This window comes from Thermobia domestica, chromosome 8, assembly GCF_964235325.1.
Source record: "Thermobia domestica chromosome 8, izTheDome1.hap1.1, whole genome shotgun sequence".
In the NCBI taxonomy this organism is placed as follows: domain Eukaryota; kingdom Metazoa; phylum Arthropoda; class Insecta; order Zygentoma; family Lepismatidae; genus Thermobia; species Thermobia domestica.
In genome coordinates this window covers 198350469-198372466 of record NC_137461.1, presented here as the reverse complement: position 1 = coordinate 198372466, position 21998 = coordinate 198350469, and the positions used below count along the sequence as shown (strand labels likewise).

The 21998-nt window shown below is 35.2% G+C and overlaps 1 protein-coding gene across 1 annotated transcript; it reads left to right on the top strand.

The window, feature by feature from the left end:
• The first annotated feature begins 1696 nt into the window (after positions 1–1696).
• On the top strand, positions 1697–14541 carry LOC145693409 (uncharacterized). Its single transcript, XM_081769379.1, has 2 exons — positions 1697–1727; positions 12531–14541. The coding sequence occupies exon 2, from the start codon at positions 12573–12575 to the stop codon at positions 14241–14243; it is 1671 nt and encodes a 556-aa protein (XP_081625505.1). The 5' UTR covers positions 1697–1727; positions 12531–12572; the 3' UTR covers positions 14244–14541.
• Positions 14542–21998: the final 7457 nt, after the last annotated feature.

The following is a 21998-nucleotide window of genomic DNA, read 5'->3' as shown; positions in this document are numbered from 1 at the left end:
AAGTTGTGGGCTTATATCAGATACGTTGATGGCCACTTCAATGAAGAAGTTTAACATCCATCTTGAACCAGCACCTTCGTTGTTGGGAATATAGATATTACAGTTACTGTATCCACTGTCAGTGCCGGGCGCCGAAAGAAAGGGGCACAAATTTTGGAGGAAGTGTGTTACTCATGTTAGGAAATTGTATGTGCACATGTATAAATAGAAGGAAAAACGTAATAAAATGTGCTCAGAATCAAGGAAAGGTAGGGTTTACTTTTGAAAATTTTATTGAGCTTCTTGCCAACCATGGTGGTGCTTCGCAGCTAGTCTGTCGACCTCACTCATATGTACGGAGACATCGTAGTATACTCTCGCCCCGGGCGCTGAGATTCCATGCCACGGCACTGTACACTATAAACAAGAAATGGATTTTACTATTATAGGAATAAGTAAAAATCCCACACAAGCTTATTATAAAACACAAATTATAAAAGGGTCGCTTGCAAGAGGATGTGATAAAAGTCACGAGAACAGCTTGGAACTACTTCGTGTCTAAGTGTTAGCGTATGTGCTGATGACGTAGGAGACCCGTGTTAGATTACCGGCGGGTTCTCACGTGTTTCGGATTCCACATTAATCAGTAGGTACATGTCTCATATAGCCTCGCTGCTAAACGGGACGTTAAACTCAAAATCAACTCAACTCAACGAGATCTGTATGCATTGCTGTACCAGACACTAGAGCTCTGGTTACTTGAAATAGCTAACAGTATTTGACACATTTGCTCGAATAAACACGCGCACACACACAATTTCCGCCTATTAAAAATACAAAACCTGTTATGAAAAATTAAAAGTAAATAAGAAATAATAATAAAATATAATTAAATTATTAAAAAAATATATGTGATAGTGCGCGGAAATTTCCATAATCTTGGGATTTTGAGAAAAGAAATATCTATAAGTCTCTACATCCTGGAAAAAAATTAGCTTAGGCAATAACAAGCTCAGGAACTTTCCGACTTGAAACAAATTGTTCCTATTTTAACAATAATTGTACATTTAAAGATTACAAGTAGAAAATAAAATTTATATTTCGTGTTACTGAAGTTAATTTGGAGATATGCACGCGTCTTGTGAGACATCTACAAGCTTATTAAGCATCTAAGAACGTGAAGATGCGGGAAAAATAAGGACTTACAATTTACTGAAATAATAAGTCATATACAGTTTAAGGGAAGGATCAAGATTAGTATTATTGCACTTAATTTCTGGACCCTTGTGAAGTTGGCTGTTATTTCAAGTATACTGACAAGTGAAGATGCTTCTCGTGCCGTACGCTGCATTTACTCGAAAACTATTATGCTTTGCCTCGTGTGAGTAAGTTCTTATTATATGCGAAAACCTGCAGTTTAGCCTTCAGCTTTTGTGTTATGATCGGCAAATACCCTAATATTTGCTTCTTTGAATTGGAATAAACTAACATAAGTTGATATTTTCAATATAAAATTGTTAAAGGCTTATACTAAAAGTTCAGTTTGTCTGTAAATGAATCAGTTTTTATGATATATTCAAAATGAGAATCGTTAGATTTTTACTACCACTAAAATAATGATTAAATGTTATTCTTTTTTCACCCATTCAAGAATTTCGTTGTTCGTGTGCAATTTCAATAATGTTTTTCTTGAAATTAGTATCCACGGAAACTAGAAATTTATTTTCCTTCTTGGAAGATCATCTAAGGTATTTATTTATTCTATATTAATTTTACATGTTATGATAGATCTATAACTGTTAACTGTTAAAAACTAAGACATTCCATATGAAGGAAATAATGTATCAATGAATGAACCATTTTCTTTTTAAACTCACGATATAATTCCCAAGGATTAAATCCTGCAAATATAGATTGTTTTTTATGTAGGTAGATGAAAAGTAGTTCGTTTTTCTAGAACATTCATGTGAATTTTGATCGTGGAGTATCACAAAGGAGACTTATCGTTTCTGCTCAATTTCAAATAAATACACTGTACTGCAGAAGATATATTTTAGCAAATGCACTGCTTGCAACTTACAGTATACATTTGAAAAGATATAGCGAATAGCTACATAATTATCAATATTTACAGCAGTTGAGACTAGAGACTAATTACACAATAAGTCTTACTCATCAGTCTACATAATGAATTCACAGTAAGGGCGCACATACGGAGGGAAGTCCAACGGATCCGACCACCCTGCAAAAAATTTCGTAACTCAAATTTCGTAACTCATATGTATACACTTTCTCAATACAACTATACTTGTTTAACAGAGAAATGATTAATATGAAATTGATCTTACATTTTATCTGTGCTATTTCTCTTATATATATACAGGGTGTCCAATATGGAATGCAACCCGGAGTTTGGGATAGTAGAACTTATTAACCTGAAGCGATACACAAATAATGGTTATATACCAAAATGAAGCTTTGTTCATGCACACATTTTTAAACTAGGAAGCAACGATTGAAGTACTCTAGGAACCACACAATGTTGCCAGATGAAACCGAAGGTGTAAATAAATTTTTCTGCAAAACATGTAAATTGACTCATAACAATACGTATGGATGTTCTGTCGTTAAATTTTGGTTTGTTTAGTTGGACTAGCTTGAAAACTATGGAGCAGAAAAAAGAATTTTTCATTTCAACCGATAACTAATCGGATGAAGCCTCTATAAGAGGAAACTAGGAAAATCGTAGTTTTCATAAATTAACATCTGAATTGGCAACACTGCTGATGTTTCGGTGCATCAAAAGGTGTGTTAAGGATCTGTCTACGTTACGCAATTCCCGAAAATAATGAAAAAGAACCTTTGAAATTATCATGATAAACCTTTTACTTACATACACCCGTGTGGTTCCTAGTGTACTTCAATCGTTGCTTCCTAGTTTAAAAATATATGCTTGAACAAAGCTTCATTTTGGTATAGGGGAGAGCGGGGCACGTTTTCCAACTGGCTTTAGTTCTGAAAGGATCTGGTAGATCGCTCCTGCGGGTAGACTGCCTGAAGCTGAAATGCTTGGCACGCCATCTACGCAAGTTTCAGTTGAGTAGCTGTGTTGACGTATGCAGGAGATCTTGTGAATTATTTTTTTCGAAAATGAGTAAAGTAGCAGGTCTGCATTAAAACTCAAAATAAATGTACTGGTGTTAAACGTACTGTTTTGACATTGCATGTACTAAAGATGGTGTTCTTCCTTTACGTAATGATGTGTTTGTTTTTTGCAAATAATATACACCATTACTCGTCAAGGTTATGTATCAAAAAATGGCGATGGGACAGGTTTTCCAACAACATACGGGGCACGTATTCCAATATTTTTCCGGTCTCAGTCAGTTTCTCTAACTTTAGTAGGACTATAACAAATGCATGTAGAGCCTACTGTACTATGTAAAGAAATCTCCGAAATATCAATGTATGGTACACAATACCTAGCCCGTGACCAGACACGCAGCCAGGGGAAACGTAAAATGCTAATGTTATTCTATGCTAACTTTTTCTTTTTTCTTTTTCTTTTTCTTTTTCTTTTTTTCTTTTTTTGCAAAAATGACGTCCGGAAAATCTCCTCGAAATATCGAAGAGGCCGTGACCCTATCCCTCCCCTCAAAAACAATACTGAATATGTGCTTGCTATTGACTATATAGTCTATTGTGTAAAAAACTTTAATTCAAGTGATGAAGATGATGAAGATTGTTTATGCATTTATTGCTTTGAACCCTTCTCCAACTCTCAGGCAAAGGAGAAGTGGGTCAGGTACACAAAATGCCACAACTGGGCACACGAAAACTGTACAAAGGGAGATGTTGTATTTTTTGTTCGCGTTCACTGTGATTGAGATAATGATGACTTTGGTTTACTTGTTGATTAGTCCTACCATAATCTCACTTCTCTATACTGTCCAAGCAATAAACAAAAGGTACATTTTCGGTAAAAGCAACGATTTATTACCTGTGTTTTAGCTTGAGAAGTAGTTGGAGCACTTGCCCCTGTATAGTTTTGTATGCTGGCCAACTGGCCCCGCATACGGGGCACATTTTCCAACGTCACATGATCACACTTAACCATGGGTAGTGAAACTCAATATTCATTTTGTGAAAAAATACCTGTTCCACTTCGTTCACAAAGGTATAAGGAAGAAAATGATATCCTGTTTACCTCTAAATAGGTTTCAGATAAAATACCACACATGCAATTTAAAAAAGTTGGCAAATGTGCCCCGGTCTCCCCTAACCAATATCTGTTTATCGCTTCAGGTTCAAAAGTTCTACTGTCTCAAACTCCGGTTTGAATTTTATATTGTACACCCTGTATATACACACACACAAGCTAGTTTTATCACTATTTCTGAAAATATAGGTGGAAGTATTTTACAATTACTTATCGCCTTTTCGGGTGCAGAATAGTATTCGTTCAGTACTACATAGACGTTCAGTACTACTACATAGACATAGACGTGGGTTGTAGTATTGGACCCCCAAAGCTTGCACCTTTCCGAACAAAAATTACTGAGTGCGCATTTGATCTACAGTATATGTAAAATTAAAATGCTGGTGATGTCTTACAAATTCAAGTGTGTCGTAGCAGGATTAATATTGTTAAAATGTTTACATTACTCAGTTAGATCCTTAGCTCTACTTAAGACTAACGGTAAGTATCCTGTGTTCGAAGCTCAGTCATCTCATTTGCATTTATGAACATCTTCAGAATATTTTTACGTTTTTCGACCTATGTTTATAAGAACTTTTTTCTTTCATTTCATATAAGGAATCACCTCCCAACGTTTGTCGGTGGAGTTACCTACCACTCTCTCTCTCTCTCTCTCTCTCTCTCTCTATATATATATATATATATATATATATATATATATATATATATATATATATATATATGGGGGGGGGTGTAAGTATAGACCAACCTGGGAGTAGAGATGCATTGGAGCTATGACATCCCTAAAAAAATTTCGGAAAAATCCAAAAACAGTCATACCCGATAATAAAATGACTGATCGAAAGTGGGCAAAAGAGAATGTCCATTACATTTAATTGTACATTCCAGTAGTGTACAATCGGGTGTAGTGCAATGTTGGTGCAAGGGTGACTCCCAAAGAAACTGGAATATTCCTTCGAGTATTTTAGCAAACGTTGAATGAGGAAAATGTTCAACAATCAAGTAGAAGATTTCAACAATCAAAAGTAATAGTACAGCGTTTAAATTAGAATACTTAGCATTCGAAAGAGGGATACACATGCGTGATTGTTCTATTTTATCTCAGCACAAAATAAACCCTCGGAAGAAGAATTTAAATGAAATAAGTGATTAACGCATAACAGTTATAACTTCGTATCTTCTAGGTTAATGATAATGGATGATAAATGAACGACTTCTTGTCCAAGTTAGGTGTGTGAAAATGGTAAAAGGTAACTTTGATCCAGATTAGGTTTGTAACAATTGTGCATAAGACAGTCAGGCGGCAAAGATTATGTGTGATAAACGAGAGTACAAGGGATTTTTCACATGACAACAGTGATTGTCACAAATTATGTCAATACAATTTGGTCGAAAATAAGCTGCATTAAAAGATTTCCTCGTTGTAATAGGTAATACTGTTAAAGATAATAAATCAGAGCACAGAAGCAATGAAACTCGATGAAACACAAGCTGTTGCGCGTGTTGCACAATGATACAAAGAAATACAGTTTCAAACTAAAAATATATTCTGTTTCACACAAAATAGGAAACTTGTGAAATATTCAGAGGTACCTTGTACAGTATTTGTGCAATGTAATATGTGCGCACGAGACAGCTGTGAATAATAAGAGTTCACAGTCTGATATTGTGGACGGTTGGCCGTATTGCAAAACATGATATCGGCGAAGCAAATTTTTTTTCATGAGGTGAAAAACACCTGAAATTTCGGAGATGAGTGCTGCAGCTATATTAATTCGAGCAGTTCTTCGGCTGTCGTAGCTGGTGTTGCATACAAAAGGCGTTTCAATCACCCCTTCAAAAAGGAATCAAAGTTGCGTGAGGTAGGGTGAACGAGGTCGTCATAACATAGGTCTTTCTCCCCATCTGGAATATTTCATTTAATTAGGTCTGTATATTTTTGTTAAAATGTGCAGGTGCTCTGTCATGCTGGGATCACATCTGCTGTCTTATGTTCAAGGGCATATGTTCTAACAATTTCGGGAGAACATTACGTAAAAATAAAATATACGTCCTCCCACACAGGTGAGTCGGTAATAAATAAGGTTCTGCCACAAAATTATCCACCGTACTGCACAGCACGTTCACATTAAATCTCTGTTAGTGAATGTACACTAGAGATATACGTGGATTTTTACGCCTTACACTTGACTACTGTTAGTGGACGGTCTCTGATCATTTCTAGTTCGTTGTCTTCAAATTCAACTACTAACATGGTGCGATTCCGATTTCACGTAGGGAAAATTGAAGAGACATTATCTCTCGAATGCGATATGGACGCGTGGAAAAAATACAGGGAAAATTATTCTCCTTTGAGGGCGATGGTCACGATATAAACGAATCACCTCTGGGCTATTTCTCTTTGTCTCTCCATAAAATAGGTGCATATCTGCCAGCTCATTGACAGGGTAATCTGCCATTGTGCACGCACATACAGATTAACTCAATTTTACTTAAACACCAACGTCTACACTTTTACAGAACCGTAAATACCTAGACACAACCCTCTAAAATTGAACGCACCACTTTCTATTCTGTTATACATCAACTCCATCGGACTATGTATATCACTCACCTTGCCTAGATACCTACTGTAACACAGCCAAGCTAACTGACAATATTCCCCATCAAAACTGTAAGACAGTCTCCTCCGAGCCACTCGCAATTGACACACAAGGGACTATGGCTCCGTAGTGTGCGACCAAAGCATCATTCCCTTATGAAAGTACTATACGCTATGTACTGCTACAGGTACGGAAAAGTGCCACATTCTCTATCCTCCCTTTAAGTATTCCATCCAGTTACAAGGTACATTAGAACGTCGAAAAAAGATTCCCCCTTCCATTTTTAGATGTAATTCCAACTAGCTTTCTTCTAGAAATTTTCTACAGCAGTGACAAAATCAAAATGTAAGTGAGATACACTAGGTATTCAGAATAGCAATGTAGCTTTTCGTAGCTCATGGGTAAGGGGTGGTTTGCCAACTCCAAAAGCCCCTCGAAAGTATCATTGGAAGAATATTCACCTAACGGATAAATCAAGTATACTGTCCCAGTGCATTTCCTCGTATCGATATGTAACGTGTACATCATCTCGTGTTTCGTCTACTTTTGTTGCTTCTGTGCACAGAAATAATATATACAACGGAATTGCATATTACGAGGAGGACACCCTTTAATCCAGCTTACTTTTTTACAAATATGAATTCAGGAAATATTTGCGAATCCTTCTGTCATGTGGAGAATCCATTCTACCCTCCTTCATCGTTTAAGATCTTTGCATTTTTGGATACTACATGTTATGTTTATTTACATGTCACCTGACTGTTCTATGCACTGTCCTTTTAAACCTAATTTTAAAATTATTATTATTTTTTTTTTAATTTCACACACTCGTAACTTGGACAGGAAGCCGTTCATTTATCATCCGTCACCATTAGTCTAGAAGACATAATTGTGATACGTTAAAGATTTCGTTTTATTTAAATTTTTCTTTCGAGAGTGTATTCTGTACTGAAACAAAATAGATCAATTACACATATGTATCTCTTTCTTTCAAATTATAGGTGTACTTCTAACTTGAACGATTTCTGATCTTTGGATTCTTGAATTTCATTTTCTTTTTGTTAATTTCTCTCACTCAACGTTTGAAAAAATACTCAAAGGAATACTCCACTTTCTTTGGGAGTCACCCTTGCGCCGCCATTGCACTATATCCGATTGTACTGAATCAAGATTAATGGACATTCTCTTTTAGCTGACTTTGATCCAATGATTTGTTCTTGAGTTAGGGTTGTTATTACATTATTCGACAAAGTTTTGGGTGATCAAGGTGCCGAAGGGAGGCATTTTTACACTCAGCTTGGTTCATACGTTTCGTTTTATCTCGGTGTCAAAAACCACCTCAGAACGTTTGTTATATTAAGTTATACCCTCTGTACATGGAGCGTCATTTTGTGTATTAAATTCACCCTTTGTTTAGTAACGCTAAACCGTGAAACATCTTTATTAGACAAACATTTTTATTTCTTCTAGTACATTTTTGTCCAAATGAAGTGAGCTGCACCGACTTCTGTGTCCGCGTTACCAGAAGCTTATATCACTTGTGGCCATCGTCTGAAAGAGACTTGCAGAGATGGAAATTAACCGTCTTTTGTTGTATGGATTTACGAGGAAAGCATTCTTATTACGAGTTTCTTTGGATTCAGTAACGTTTACGTTGCCGACATGACTTTAGCAGATCGCCGTTGATGTTTATGATGTTTAATGGAAGACTGGTCACCATATCCATTAAATACTACTATAATTTGATTGAATCTTCCATATTTGCGAAAAAAGTGCTGTCTGTACTGTTGGCAGATATCTACGTAGGTTACAGTTATAGGCCATTGAATGTGATGAAGAAGAGCACCATAATCTAAGAAATATCTATCACACACTTTAGGTTGTGGAACAACAGGCATGCCCTTCATTAATATTATTAGGTTAGCCTTGTCGGGCTTTCTCACGTAGCCATCTTTTAACAATGCTGCAGACTCAGCAGGAAGCTGCTCAGCCTGAATTTTGAGTTGATCAGCCACATATCCATTTCATTCAGCAATGGTAATAAGTCGTAAAAGCAGTATGGACGGATCAATGTGGAGCACTGTACAAATTACCAACATTGATTCCATTCTGCGAAATTATTAGCGTTGGAGCTTCGTCTGCTTTTCGAATTAATGCTTCAGATTCTTTCTTGTTGTTCAACGTCTTATGTATTCTTGTGCCAACATCTTCAGCGTCATCGCAATTAATCACATCTTCCAAAATAGCACGAGTACGTGATGACAAATTTCGAAGTGAATCGTCACTATCGTCAAATGAATTGTGAACTTCAAACCACTCAGATACCTGATTTAGATTTGCTGCATCACGGTTCCTTCTAGTCGTCCTCATTTCAATGTGTTGTTCTCCGGAAATGTGACGATTTACAATTTGCGAAGTCATAGCTTCGTGAACAGCGGAGCACATATGCACATTGTGGATCGAAACCAATCTTACATTATTAGAGAATCCCCTTCCTTGAGTCAGACTGCCTCTTAATTAGCGTTTGTTCAACGACAAGGTCTGGCCATAAACCAGCCCATTCGCAACTCGATCGACGGATTTTAAGGCATTTGATATGAACTGTTCAGTGCTGGGACCTGAATGTATTCCAGATACCTATCTAAAATACAAAATACCATTTTGAATTTTATTTTAAATACCGTTTCAAAAACTACTTTGTATTTTATATTTGAAACGGGTTACGTAGTGTATTCTGTTATTTTGCATAATATGCAAAATACAAAATAGTTCTCATTCTGGGAATAAAATATTACGCAGTTAACGAACCTGCAGTATATTGGAAACTAACAGTCATAACCCACCATTGTAGATTGCCTACTGTTTAGTAACCGGTTTTCGGGCATGCTCGGATACAGTCAGCTTGCTGCGAAGATGCACTCAACTGTATTGACTTTAATACAATCAACTACATCAATTTATCCATGGGCAGTTAATCTGTCAATCAATGCTGTAAACTATGTTTTGTTATGACTGTGGATCTGTAAGGGTTATTGTCTTTGTTGTGAATTAAGACTATTCTCTGGTTTGAACTACCTGCAACTCTATATAAGCTTATACTTGAATTGTATAGAGCCCATTGCACAAGGACTTGATCGACTCCAATCGCCTGACTTTCTTTTACAGCGAGCTCATCCCAGAACTCATTTGAATGAAGAAAGTTCTGAGAAAACTCGACTCCGTTCATTAAAGTACTATAATCCGCTAGTGAAGACATTGTTAGATGGTATGGATAAAATATTCCATGTATATTTAACCTTGGAGTCATCGGTAAATGATGCTATCCTTGCTTCTGTCACTCATCCGTTTTCTAAACTTAGATGGGTCCCCAAGGAAGGCCAGGAAGATCATCTGTCAATGATGCATTTATGGAAGAGATTCGTAATGAACACTCAACGGATACCATCAAATGAGAAAGCAGATGAGCTTAATGATGAACAATACCACTTTTTCGAACCAAACATCAGCGACCACGAGGAGAATATCTGTGCGTCCACCAATGCTTCTCAGTTTCAGTGTCTCCAGTACCTTGAGAATTCGGATACTCGATTGTATGTACTCGAGAAGTACTCGCTTGTTCTCAAACTATTTAAAAAATTAATACCTGCGTGCCAAGTTCAGCAGCGGTTGAGCTACTTTTCTCATTTCGAGGCTTAATTATGAGGCCCCACAGACTGAGTACGAGTGACAAAATGTGCGAGAAGCAATTGTTGCTGAAAGCATGTCTTTAAATGAAAGAATCGTTTTTGATGTAGGCCTAATGGAAATGTTTGATGTTGGTTAGTGCAAGGAAAATAGATGTGTTTGATGCCAAAATAATTATATGAACCAAAGTCAATACAGATATTTTGCAGACTATATATAAAATTAGTGGTACCTATTTTGTAGGTTGCAAATGTATTTGAAATACGTGTTTTGTATTTTACATTTTAAGTACATTTCTGAAAACTATTTTGTATTTTGTATTTCAAATAGGCTTGCTTACCTATTTTGCCCAGAACTGGAACTTTTCATATCACTACGGATGAGATGTCGGCAGTTTGTACATTAATTGCAAGTACAGACGAGCACATTTTGCGTACTGTATATGTCTAGTTGCTGCAAAGAGATTGAGCATACGACTGACAGCAAACAAGTACAGGCAACAATCATTAATACGCTCAGCATGAACAAATAATTGTACAGTTTCAACATATTGAAGATACTGCAACCACAATCGTGATGTCCGGGAAATTTCTGTAAGAAATTCTTTGCACTTCTGGAGACTCTTTTCCAGTACAAGTACTTTACTGAGTCATATTCGTTTAATACTTCAAACGAGAAAATACACCTTGCACTATAAAACAGGTTACATCTCCGCCATCTTGACGCATATAGTACTGGTACTGGGCTCATTTAGATGTTCATGATACACTCAAATCCAGATATAATAATATTTGCACACACACACACACACACACACACACATATATATATATATATATATATATATATATATATATATATATATATATATAAGAATTTTGAAGTTATTTACCATTAAACACTGTAATGCACACTATAAAAGTCGATGTCTTTTATTTTTAGACGCCATATTTAAAAATGGCAGCAATGTATGCATGATATTTTTCACATAAATTATTTCTCTAAGAAATGAATCGAAACATTCTTTAACTTTTCTAATTAATTGTAGAGGTTTTATGCACTTTTCAATGTACTGAGAAGAAAGTCACTTGCGACCATATTGATGACGTCATATCTTGATATTCTCGAGGAGGATTTTGGTTACATAGAAGTACAAACATAAAAATTTCAAACAAAGCATAAATCATTTAGGTATAATTTTTTCCGGGTTTCACCTAAATGAGGGGTTCTGCTACTGTACTATAACGCTGAGTACCATGAGCTGCGTTTCTGTCGATCGAGAAGGGCAAGAATTGTTTCTGTTACCTTGTAGATTATATTAAATCTGAAGCTTAGATAATGAACTAAATAAGAATAATCTTTGAAACATTGACTAGTTTACTGAGTAGTGCTGTAGTTACTACTGGATTACGCAGAAAAAAATCTTTAATTTCTTATTTAAAAGAAACTCGGATAGTACAGAGCATACTGATGTCTGTTTTGTTGTAAATATATTTTGTTACAATAACCGAAACAAGGAGAACAATTCCAAAATTTTATTTCTTAATGAAAATTATTATACGATCTTTTATAATCTTCTCTATCTTAATTTTTACTATACGTTTTGTATATGGTACACACTTAAAATATATCTGATTTCGTGTTTCTGTCTTGGTGAAGACTTATCCGTACGTCACGAGCTAATACTTCCATATATAACATCAAATTCTAAAGTGATGCTACAAATTCGTGAATCGATTGTCTACTGTGAAGAAAATAACCCGAGAAACAAATAACTGTCATCCTTTCTTTAGCTTAAACGATCTCAATCAAGAGTTATTAAGGAAAACAGAGAGTGAGGAACAACCACTTACTCAACAAGCGGTAGCAAAATCTCCATTTTAGGAGTTGTCTGTTAAAATGAGTACAAAGAGAACATCAAAGTAGCAGCATCTATAAAATAAGATGTAGCATATTTAGTTAATGTTAATCTAATTTATATCGAACTTATTCCTGTTATAGTTTAATATCTCATGAAATAAGCCTATTGTCTAAATTCATTTTAGGTTTCTCATTTGGAAAAAGGAGCAAGTATAAACATAACCAAGATGCCAAAGAGAAAACGAATTGAAACTTTACTTGATAAATGTAAGAACTTTCTAATAAAGGACATAATTGATAAGTGTCAACAATTTGGACAAAAACAAAATTTTAATCATGACTTACTAACAGACGCCAAAGAAGAACACAGACGATATTTTGATCAGGTACCATTATCTATTAGAGATGAATTAATAGTAGATTTAATGCATAGACTTAAAGCGTGGTGCAGAAGTACACATCAGTCTGCATATCCAATATCTTTATATGCAGTTGAAATTCTTTTGAACAAAAGTACGCCAGTTCTAACAGTAGAGTTTCTTGAGCTCTTTGATCAAAAACAACAAAATGATTTATTAAATACCATAAATTTGTACGGAAGTGGATTGCGAAAATTAGACTTGGTTGGTGATTACTTCCGTTGCTGTCAACCAGTAATATCATCGAATAATTCTTATTGCTTTTATGATTCTTTGCCTCCTTTGCTAGAACGAATAGACTTCAGAACACTAGCTGATAATTATTTCCTGCAAGTCGTAGCCAAATCATGTCCTCACCTCAAAGTTCTCAACATTTTTGGTTCAAGAGATGTTACTGACGATGGATTATGTTACCTAATTTTCCAGAAAAAAATATCGGAAATTAATGAAGTTCCATGGGTTGTAAAAAATGGTCTAATATGCGCTCAAACAGAGGAGAAAACAAGCTACTTGTGTTCTACCCTTCACGAGTTGAACGTTGCTAGAACATCTGTTACAGTGCGAGGTGTAACGATAGCATTGAAGACTCTTCAAAACATTGAGTATTTGGGTGACGACTTTAAAGTGGAGAAAACTTTAGAGATTGCTTTCAATTTCTGGAAAACACTGCGAAATACTACGGAAGATATCAAATATCCACATTTCAATATCTCTGCAATTTCTAGCTGGTTAACACGTCATCGATTAGGCATATTTTCATCAGTGTGCCCACGTCTAGAGAAACTAGTTGTTGTATTTCAAGACACAAGAGCTATTGATTTAGTATGTCTCTCCAACATTAAATTCCTTGAATGCGTTTGCTGGTCAAGTTTACAGCCTACTTGGATCACAAATATATATTCATACCTAAGTATGGCAGGAAACGTTTTGATAGATTTACGTCTTAAACATTATAATGTGGCTCCAGATTCACCAACTCTGTTTTTAGACATTATTCTTGAGAACTGTTTACAGTTGAAGACATTGGTAATTAATATATCCAAAATATCCTGGACATTATCTGCGCACGTAACAAAAAAATTAAAACTCATGAAGAATCTTGAACATGTTGAGTTAGGGGATGATGTATCTAGTGATGTTGTTCTTAATTTGTTTGCACTTACTCCACATTTGAAGAGTCTACATCTGTCGTATGTTAATTCTTCATACGATATACTCCAAAAGATAACAACCAATGGATACACCGCCAACTTGGAATGCTTTTTTGTGAAATGTGGAACAATATTTATAGATGATATTATAGTTCGAAATTTTGTAAATTCTTGCCACAATCTCAAGAAAATAGGGGATATTACTTGGCTAATAGATAAACAACAGCGGTTGCAGTGGATTCGATCTGTAGGAGAAAATTTAGAACTCAAAGTGAAAGGAAAGATTCATTGGACAGATTCAAATTGTATTCCTAAAACTTTCTGCTAAAGTGAATTTATCTCAAACAACATAAGATTTCAGAAAGCTTAGATAGGATTTTCCATCAAGTATTTTAGAGAGTCTACATATTAGAATGAGTATACTAAACAATTTATTCTTTGAGCTCGAATGAGATTTTTATGGATTTATGTTTTGAGAGTGTGAATAGATTATATTACTTTTCTATTTAGTTTTAGCGTCTTTAAGCGTACTTTTTTGTTTTTTGAAACATAATATTCTTTATAATTAACTAATTATATGCCATGAAGGCTGAATCTTTATAGTAAACATGTATTAGCTTTAATTAAAAAAATAAATATATTCATGAAAAAAGATGTCATGTCAATATTTCTATGTACATTCTTTTTGTCAATTGGATTTCTATTTTCATTATAAGTAAACAAGAAAAAACTTATATCTCATGCTATATTCTTTTAATGGTAAGTAATATAGAATTCTTGAAATTTGTTTGAACTTAATATTTATATTTTCTGCATTTGGCATTTCAGAAAGCACGAGTTATGATGCTCTCTGACATCGCAATGGCAAAGAACATTGTTCTCCCATTTCTCCTAACGACTTATCAGAAACTGATGTCTCCAAGCTTAAGCGAGATGAGAATTAATAGGCCTAATTCTATTTCCTCCAAAATACAGACTAGGGAATTTCTGTACTGAAGTTTGTCATTGACCTTTCGTTTTGGTGTTGAAGTGATCCCACACTTGCTGAATGAATAAACAACACAGGATGGTAGGTAACTCCACCGGAAAACTTTCGGAGGTGATCCCTTATATGAAATGGAAGAAAAAAATTATTTTAAACATGGGTCGAAAAACGTCTCCTTTCAGAGTTATGAAGCTGAAAATTCGAAAAATCACGTTTCAAAACACCCTGATTTAGAAACTATAGAATCTATCCCAAGCTGTTTAAGGAATTACACAGGAAGTAGTATGTGATCTATCTAAATATCCATGTTTTACCATCGTCAGTTATCCGCGAAACGAACTGTAAAATGAAGTTGAAGTGTAGGGATACTCCTTTAAGTACTTAGGGATACTCTTTTAAGTTGGTTTCGCTGGTACCGGTGAAATCTGAAACATGGATATTTAGACAGAACGCATAATAGTTCCTGTGTAATTCCTTAAACCGCTTGAAATAGACCCTATAGTTTCTAAGCCAGGCCCTTTCGAAATTTGATTTTTCGAATATTTGGCTTTTTATAACTCTGAAAAGAGACGTTTTTCGACCCATGTTTATTAGAACTTTTTTCTTCGATTTCATATAAGGAATCACCTCCCAAATTTTTTCGTTGGAGTTACCTACCACCCTATATATCATAAATAAATTATATATATATATATATATATATATATATATATATATATATATATATATATATATATATATACCGGGTGCACCATTTATAATGTCCCACCTTTATAACAGAGGAACTAAGAGAGAGAGAGAAGCGGAACTTTGCACAAAGCAACTACAGGAAGGGGGACATCTATCCGTGTAGTGGGTAACATCACTAGGTGAACAGTGTTGCCAACCCAATATAAAGTTATGATTTTTTAAATGGAATGGCCTAAATTTAATACCATAATTCGAATCAGCAATTATAACAAAGACGAAATAAATGACACTCGCAGATCAGTGTTGCATACTTTTTGAGAAATATTGTAAAACATATGTTATATTTAAACGCCTTTAACACACACAAGGAATGAAGTAGTAACTATTTGTGCACATTAAATTAAATACTGGGAAGAACTCTTTAAAATGACTTCAAGTTTAGAAGGATCAGTTAAACAGTGTTGCCACAACAGAAGAGAGAAAATTGAGTTTCGAAATAGTGCAATAACTTGGAAAAGGTCCCTAGTACAGTATGGTTTTAAATGCATAGAGGAAATCAGTATGTCATAAGGAGTATTGTCACGTTTATTTGAGATCGATAAGTCAAGTACTTACCAAGTTATTCGGTACTCTGTAAAAGCTGAGAATTTTGTGCTGTACAAGATAGTAACGCTGTTTCAAAATTCCCTTTTTTCCCTAAGCGTTGGAGAAATCGTGAAGAAATGATTAAAATGAAATAACACATTAATCAATGGACGTAAAATGAAATGAAACCCATTTGAGTCCTTGAAGGGACTAATTAAACGTAATGTGGATATAAATTGTTCTTCAGTTAGTAATATGAATTCAAATTTTAACAAGATGGTAGAAATACGTTTACGAGAACTACCTACTAGCTATTTCGTGCAGTGAATATACTTATTCTCGTGCAACTTTAGGGAAATAATATCGAAACAATTCAATATTATCTGTAAATATTACCGACTTGTTATTATTTCTTTTTTAAACACGAATGAATGAAATAAGTAAGTGTTCCAATTGAAGCAATACAAAGGATGATTTGCGAGCACAATTTCTTTGGCTGTATTGTAGCTGTTGGGTGTAGCCAAGTGGTGTAATCAAGATAATTACTCACTTTCTTCGTTTGCACGTCTAAGGGGATCATTCGGAAGCATTGTTCAAGAAATTGTTCATACAAGAAATGCAAGAAGTCATTATAACTGCTATGCCGATGATCACTAACAAAATGTTAAATATTACTTTGCGTTGACGTAATCCATAACGGAATAGTTCCCCAAGTCTTTGGCATTACCCATCAAGTCACGAAACAAATTTTTTTGTGTGGTATACTTTGTACAGATGAACTCTCACTTAGGAACTTAAAATTTTAAAATCATTGCCCTAATTGAGTATTTTTTTTTATTTATTATTATTTTGCTACCATATTATAAATCTCTACAAAGGTTAGCTGTATGAATTGTAGCTTTTATGCACCAATGAAATTGGCATTTTTTCTGGAAATACCTAATTATATGTACAATTCGCGGCAAAAAACCTGCAACATGAGGATGTAAGTTTATTGTGAAACTATGCCTAAAAGCACAGGGAATGAACATAACGTCTAAGTGGAACGAATCATGCCAGGATAAACCTCATCCTCCTCCCATGCACACTTATTTTGGAGCAAAAGACTTCGTCATTTCACAATAAACTTATATGCTCATGTTGCAGGTTTTTTGCTGCGGATTGTACCATAAAATTCGTGTATTTTTTAAATTTCTACTTTGCCGCCAACTTTTCAAACTGCACGTTATCTTTTATATTTGTCAGCTCATTTATTGAATGTATAGTTACAAATCATCGAATAAGTTTGAAACGCGCTACTGCCTTTCATGTGAAGCTCGACATAATGTTTTAAGTACATTTTTAGGAATATTTCTCGTGCAGCTTTACTTTTGCCGCACAACTCGAAATAATTGTTCAAAAATTACAATTCTTTCACAAATTCCTTCTTATTGTTTACTAAATAATTTGAGTTGTGCAACATGGAAACGTGTCAAATGGAATAGTTAAATTTCAAGGAAACCATCATAATCAATTGTTGAAAAATTAAAATTCTTCTAGGATTTGCGTGTAAATACGGCGTCCGGATGTATGCATAAAAACTGTAATGCAAAAAACGAGAAACAACCTGTGCTAGTAGATTACTAAAAAACTCTAATGCTAACTAACCGAGTCACGCAGGGCGAAACTGAAGGGCACGATCTCTAGAGAGGGGTTGCGTCCGAAGGGAGCAGGTGCGTCAGCGAAGGTTGCTATATGCAAAAATAAGGATAGTGAAATAAGTGAATTTTGGTAATGATATGAGTTTCAATAATACTTGTTACGGTTTAATACTTGTAGCGTTCCACTTGTAAACATAAAATACAACTTCTGTACACTGTGCACAAATAGAGCACCGGTGGAAAATAGTTTCTAATACAACCATCATTTGAATGCACTCACTTATTTTATCCATAGTAAAGTACTCCTAAGAATTTTATACTATACTCCGCGCCACCCGAATTGGCGTGTGGCATCAACCAATAAACTCGCAGTGCACTGTTACTAATCCTTCAGAGAGGAATCAAATCATTCATAATTAATTTTGTTCGTATTTGTGGACAATTATGAATGAATAGGTTCCTCCCTGAAGGTATAGTAACAGCGCACTGCGATCTTGTTGGCTGATGCCACATGACAATTCGAGGGACGCGAACTATAGTAATCTACACTTGTAAACATAAAATACAGGTGTATTACTTTGTATTTAACTCTATCGCTTGCAGAAAATTGTTCTTTATGTCTTTTCATGCAAAGTACGGAATTTTACCTGTAAATCTTTCCAAATTTGTTTCGTCAAAAGTAAAAAAGCACCATATTTACTATAAATTCAAAGGTAAATAAATTGATCAAATGCAAGTACTAGCAAGTAATAAGACTGACGTTATGTACTATACACTGGCTCACGCACAATAATGCGTGATATGTTTGTAGTATAGTGCTGATAGGATTCACTAAAATTTTACTTAGGTGTTTTTTTTCTTTCCCTTTGTCCTTGAACATAAAATATGAGTTAGGATACGTAGGTTGGCTTTGGTTAGCTTAGTTTAGTATACATTTAGTAAACTCCTTCTATGATACTGCAGCAAACGTAAAAATTTGTGAATTTTGCATTAATATCACAAAAATCATTGGTTCAAGTTTTCTCTTACATACACAATTGCTAGGTCGTAATTACTGAAAGTCTTAAAATGTTTTATACGGCTTCATTCTGCAGTGGATTGTGTTAACGAAATGTAAAATATGGCTTTTTTTTCGATTATCGGTATGCAATTATAATTATTATTGCATTGTTTCTGCGTTCGTTTGTAATTAGACTAATATATTGTTATTTAGCGTGACACATAGTCTGTTATTTGTTATGGTACTAATAGCTTCTAATGTTTGTAATTAGTATTTAGATATACCGCTACGTACAACATTATGTCCTAGCAACTGTTCGGAAAATTTTTTGCAATATATTGTACGACAGTCACTTCGAAAGTTCTGCACACTGAAAGATGTTATGCAAGCTAATAATTTATTGTACAAAATATCTTTACAGGCGTTCAATACAATCTTCATACTTGTTTATGACAGCTTCCCAACATTTGGCAAATTCTGTATTCTGGATAGGGCACCTTCATTGTTGAGGTGTCTAATCACTCGGGTCACCTCACTGAAAGCTTCGTCAATCGAATCAAAAAGTTTTCCACAGAGTGGTTCTTTTAATTTGGGAAACAATTCAAAGTCTGGTGGGCTCAAATCAGGACTATATTGGGAAGGAAAGTATTTCCCATACTTGTTAAGTGTCACTCTTACTTGTAGAGCAGTATGCGGCCTTTCATTATCGTTCAGAATACACCAGCTGCAAGCATGTCGGGATTTCTTTCAATAATTTTCGGGAGCAAAACATTTTGCAGAAACAGCTTGTAGTATACGCCTGGTATAGACGTCCCCTGTGTCACTCTATTGTAGCCATCTCTCCATTCGTATCATACGCGAAGATCATCGTGAGTTAAACGTTTGACTGTTTCTAGCAGAATTTCTTCGGGCGTGAAGAGTCTGAACTGTTTTAATGTGACGACTGAAACTTCAGTTCTGGTTCAAACTCTCGTATCCAGGTTTCATCAATTGCAACAGTCGTTTGGAAAAACTGATCTCTTTCTGTTTGATAACGTTGAAGCAATTTTTCTGCGATTCTTTTCCAACATGCTTTCTGGTATTTACTCAGATCATGCGGAACCCATCTCGTCTTCAATTTCAGCTTTTCAGTAATAATTCTGTAAAGTGAAGTGACAGATATTTTGGTCTCATATGTAATTTTCTTACATCTTTCCGTCGACCCTCTCTCAAAATGTCATTCACAATAATCTCAGGAGTGTAGTCTGTTGCAGTTGATGGTCTTTCACATCTTGGGGTGTCCGCAATGATTACACGACCTTCACGGAAACGAACTGAGCGCCGAAATACAGTGCTATGATCCACTACACTATTTCGACAAACCTCCCGCAAACATTGTAAATTTCAGTTGGATTTTTTCCACATAGAGTTTCGATGTTGATATAGGAACGCTTATCATCATGTGTAACCCAACCTCAGTCAGGTTCACCACTGAAATTCTCACAACACAGCTAAGCAAACCAGAAAACACGGAAACAATCGTCAAGCCCAAACTTTGACCCACAACAAACCTAAAAGTGACTCGAACGGTCGTGCATAGGCTATGTGCAAGACTTGAAATGACCCTCGTACTTACACCTGGGTAATGGTTTTCGTCAACACAAAGCGAAAATAAGCATTTCGGTTTTACTTTCACGTGGTGACGTGTTTGTTTTCTACGGACACAGTTCACGTTTGCTTATCCTGAACTCCAAAATATGTTACATCATAATAACCACGTAGCACAGGATGGTGCTTGTCTCTCTCAATTTTGTCTTCCCTTACGCGCATATACACTGTCGCTGAAATGCCTCCTCCATACGAAGAAATGCTTCCTCCTCCATGCCTTGCCTCCTCCGTGTGAGTTTGCAACTTCATTCAGTTCAAATAGATGAAATGATAGTTTCTAGTGACCACCATGCAAGGGTTTGTACATATTTTTCCGAGAATAATCGCTTTTCAGACATATCATTTTGCAGTATATCATAAATCTGTATTCAATTATTGTGAACCATTGTACAAAAAACAAAAGATTTTGATTGAATTACAATAGAAAAATGCTGTGGTTAAGCCTTCTTAAAGTTAAACTGCGAGGGCACGGTTGCTCAGTGGTAGAGCGCTTTCCTTTCATGTGTGGGGTCCCTGAGACGATTTCCGATCCAGTAATTTTGTGGTGGATAACATCGTGTCCATGGGGTTGTCGGATACTCTCGCTTTCTCTCACATTCTCATCCCATTAATTCTTCTATCATCAGTCAATTGCCTTAATCATTGTCTCCCTTAGCCTAAATGGCATAAACGTGGAACGTTATACAGAAAGTTACGCTGCGCTAAGGAATACGATGCCGTATATAATTTGCAGAAGAATTTTGGAATATTCTTTACGTAGTATGTTTACACTATTTTGTTTACAAGCATACCCACCTTTGCTAACGCGCCTGGTTCCTATAGACATCCTGATTTTCCATTACTTTGGCCCTGCTCTGACTTGGTTAAATACTTCCTTGTTTTTTGTGGTCATTCGGCATAGATTTGATTTTTTTTTTTACATTCTATTTGTTTACTCGTCAACTCACTACGGATCAAACTGTTCATGGACCCACCAGGTTCTCCCTTTCCGATCAGATACATTTCTTGTTTTTAATGGACATCTAACAGGGGCTGTTTGGTGTTTGTTCCACTATAGCTTTTATGGCATATTTCTACGTGCTGTACTTTTACTCATAACATTTGGGTCCTCATAAGGGAATCTGCACCTATGAATCCATAAATGCAACTCACTTCTTAAAAACAATTTATACATTATTTGTAGTTAATTTCGTGGTGAATGAAATACAAAATACGTTGTGTATGGTCCCCTAAAATTGGTCAGTACGTATAAATATTGGATGATCTGAAAAATTTTGCTACTATTTAACAGAACTTAGCCTATGTATTTTCAATTCAAATTTTACAACTATTAATATCTACGTTTTATTGTCTTTTCCAGCTTATATTCAGGAGAAAGAAATTAAATTAAAGATATATATGTTTATGATGATCAAGTAACAATTATTTGTAACATATATTACAAAATTCATGAAACAAAAAATATATTCTGTTTCCTTATTTTAAATAAATTTGCTTTAATTCACCATGTCACAGAATATAACTTTTGTCACAGAT

What these genes read in the sequence shown, in the direction of transcription:
- LOC145693409 (XM_081769379.1), top strand. Translation starts at nt 12,573, where the DNA reads ATGCCAAAGAGAAAACGAATTGAAACTTTACTTGATAAATGTAAGAAC.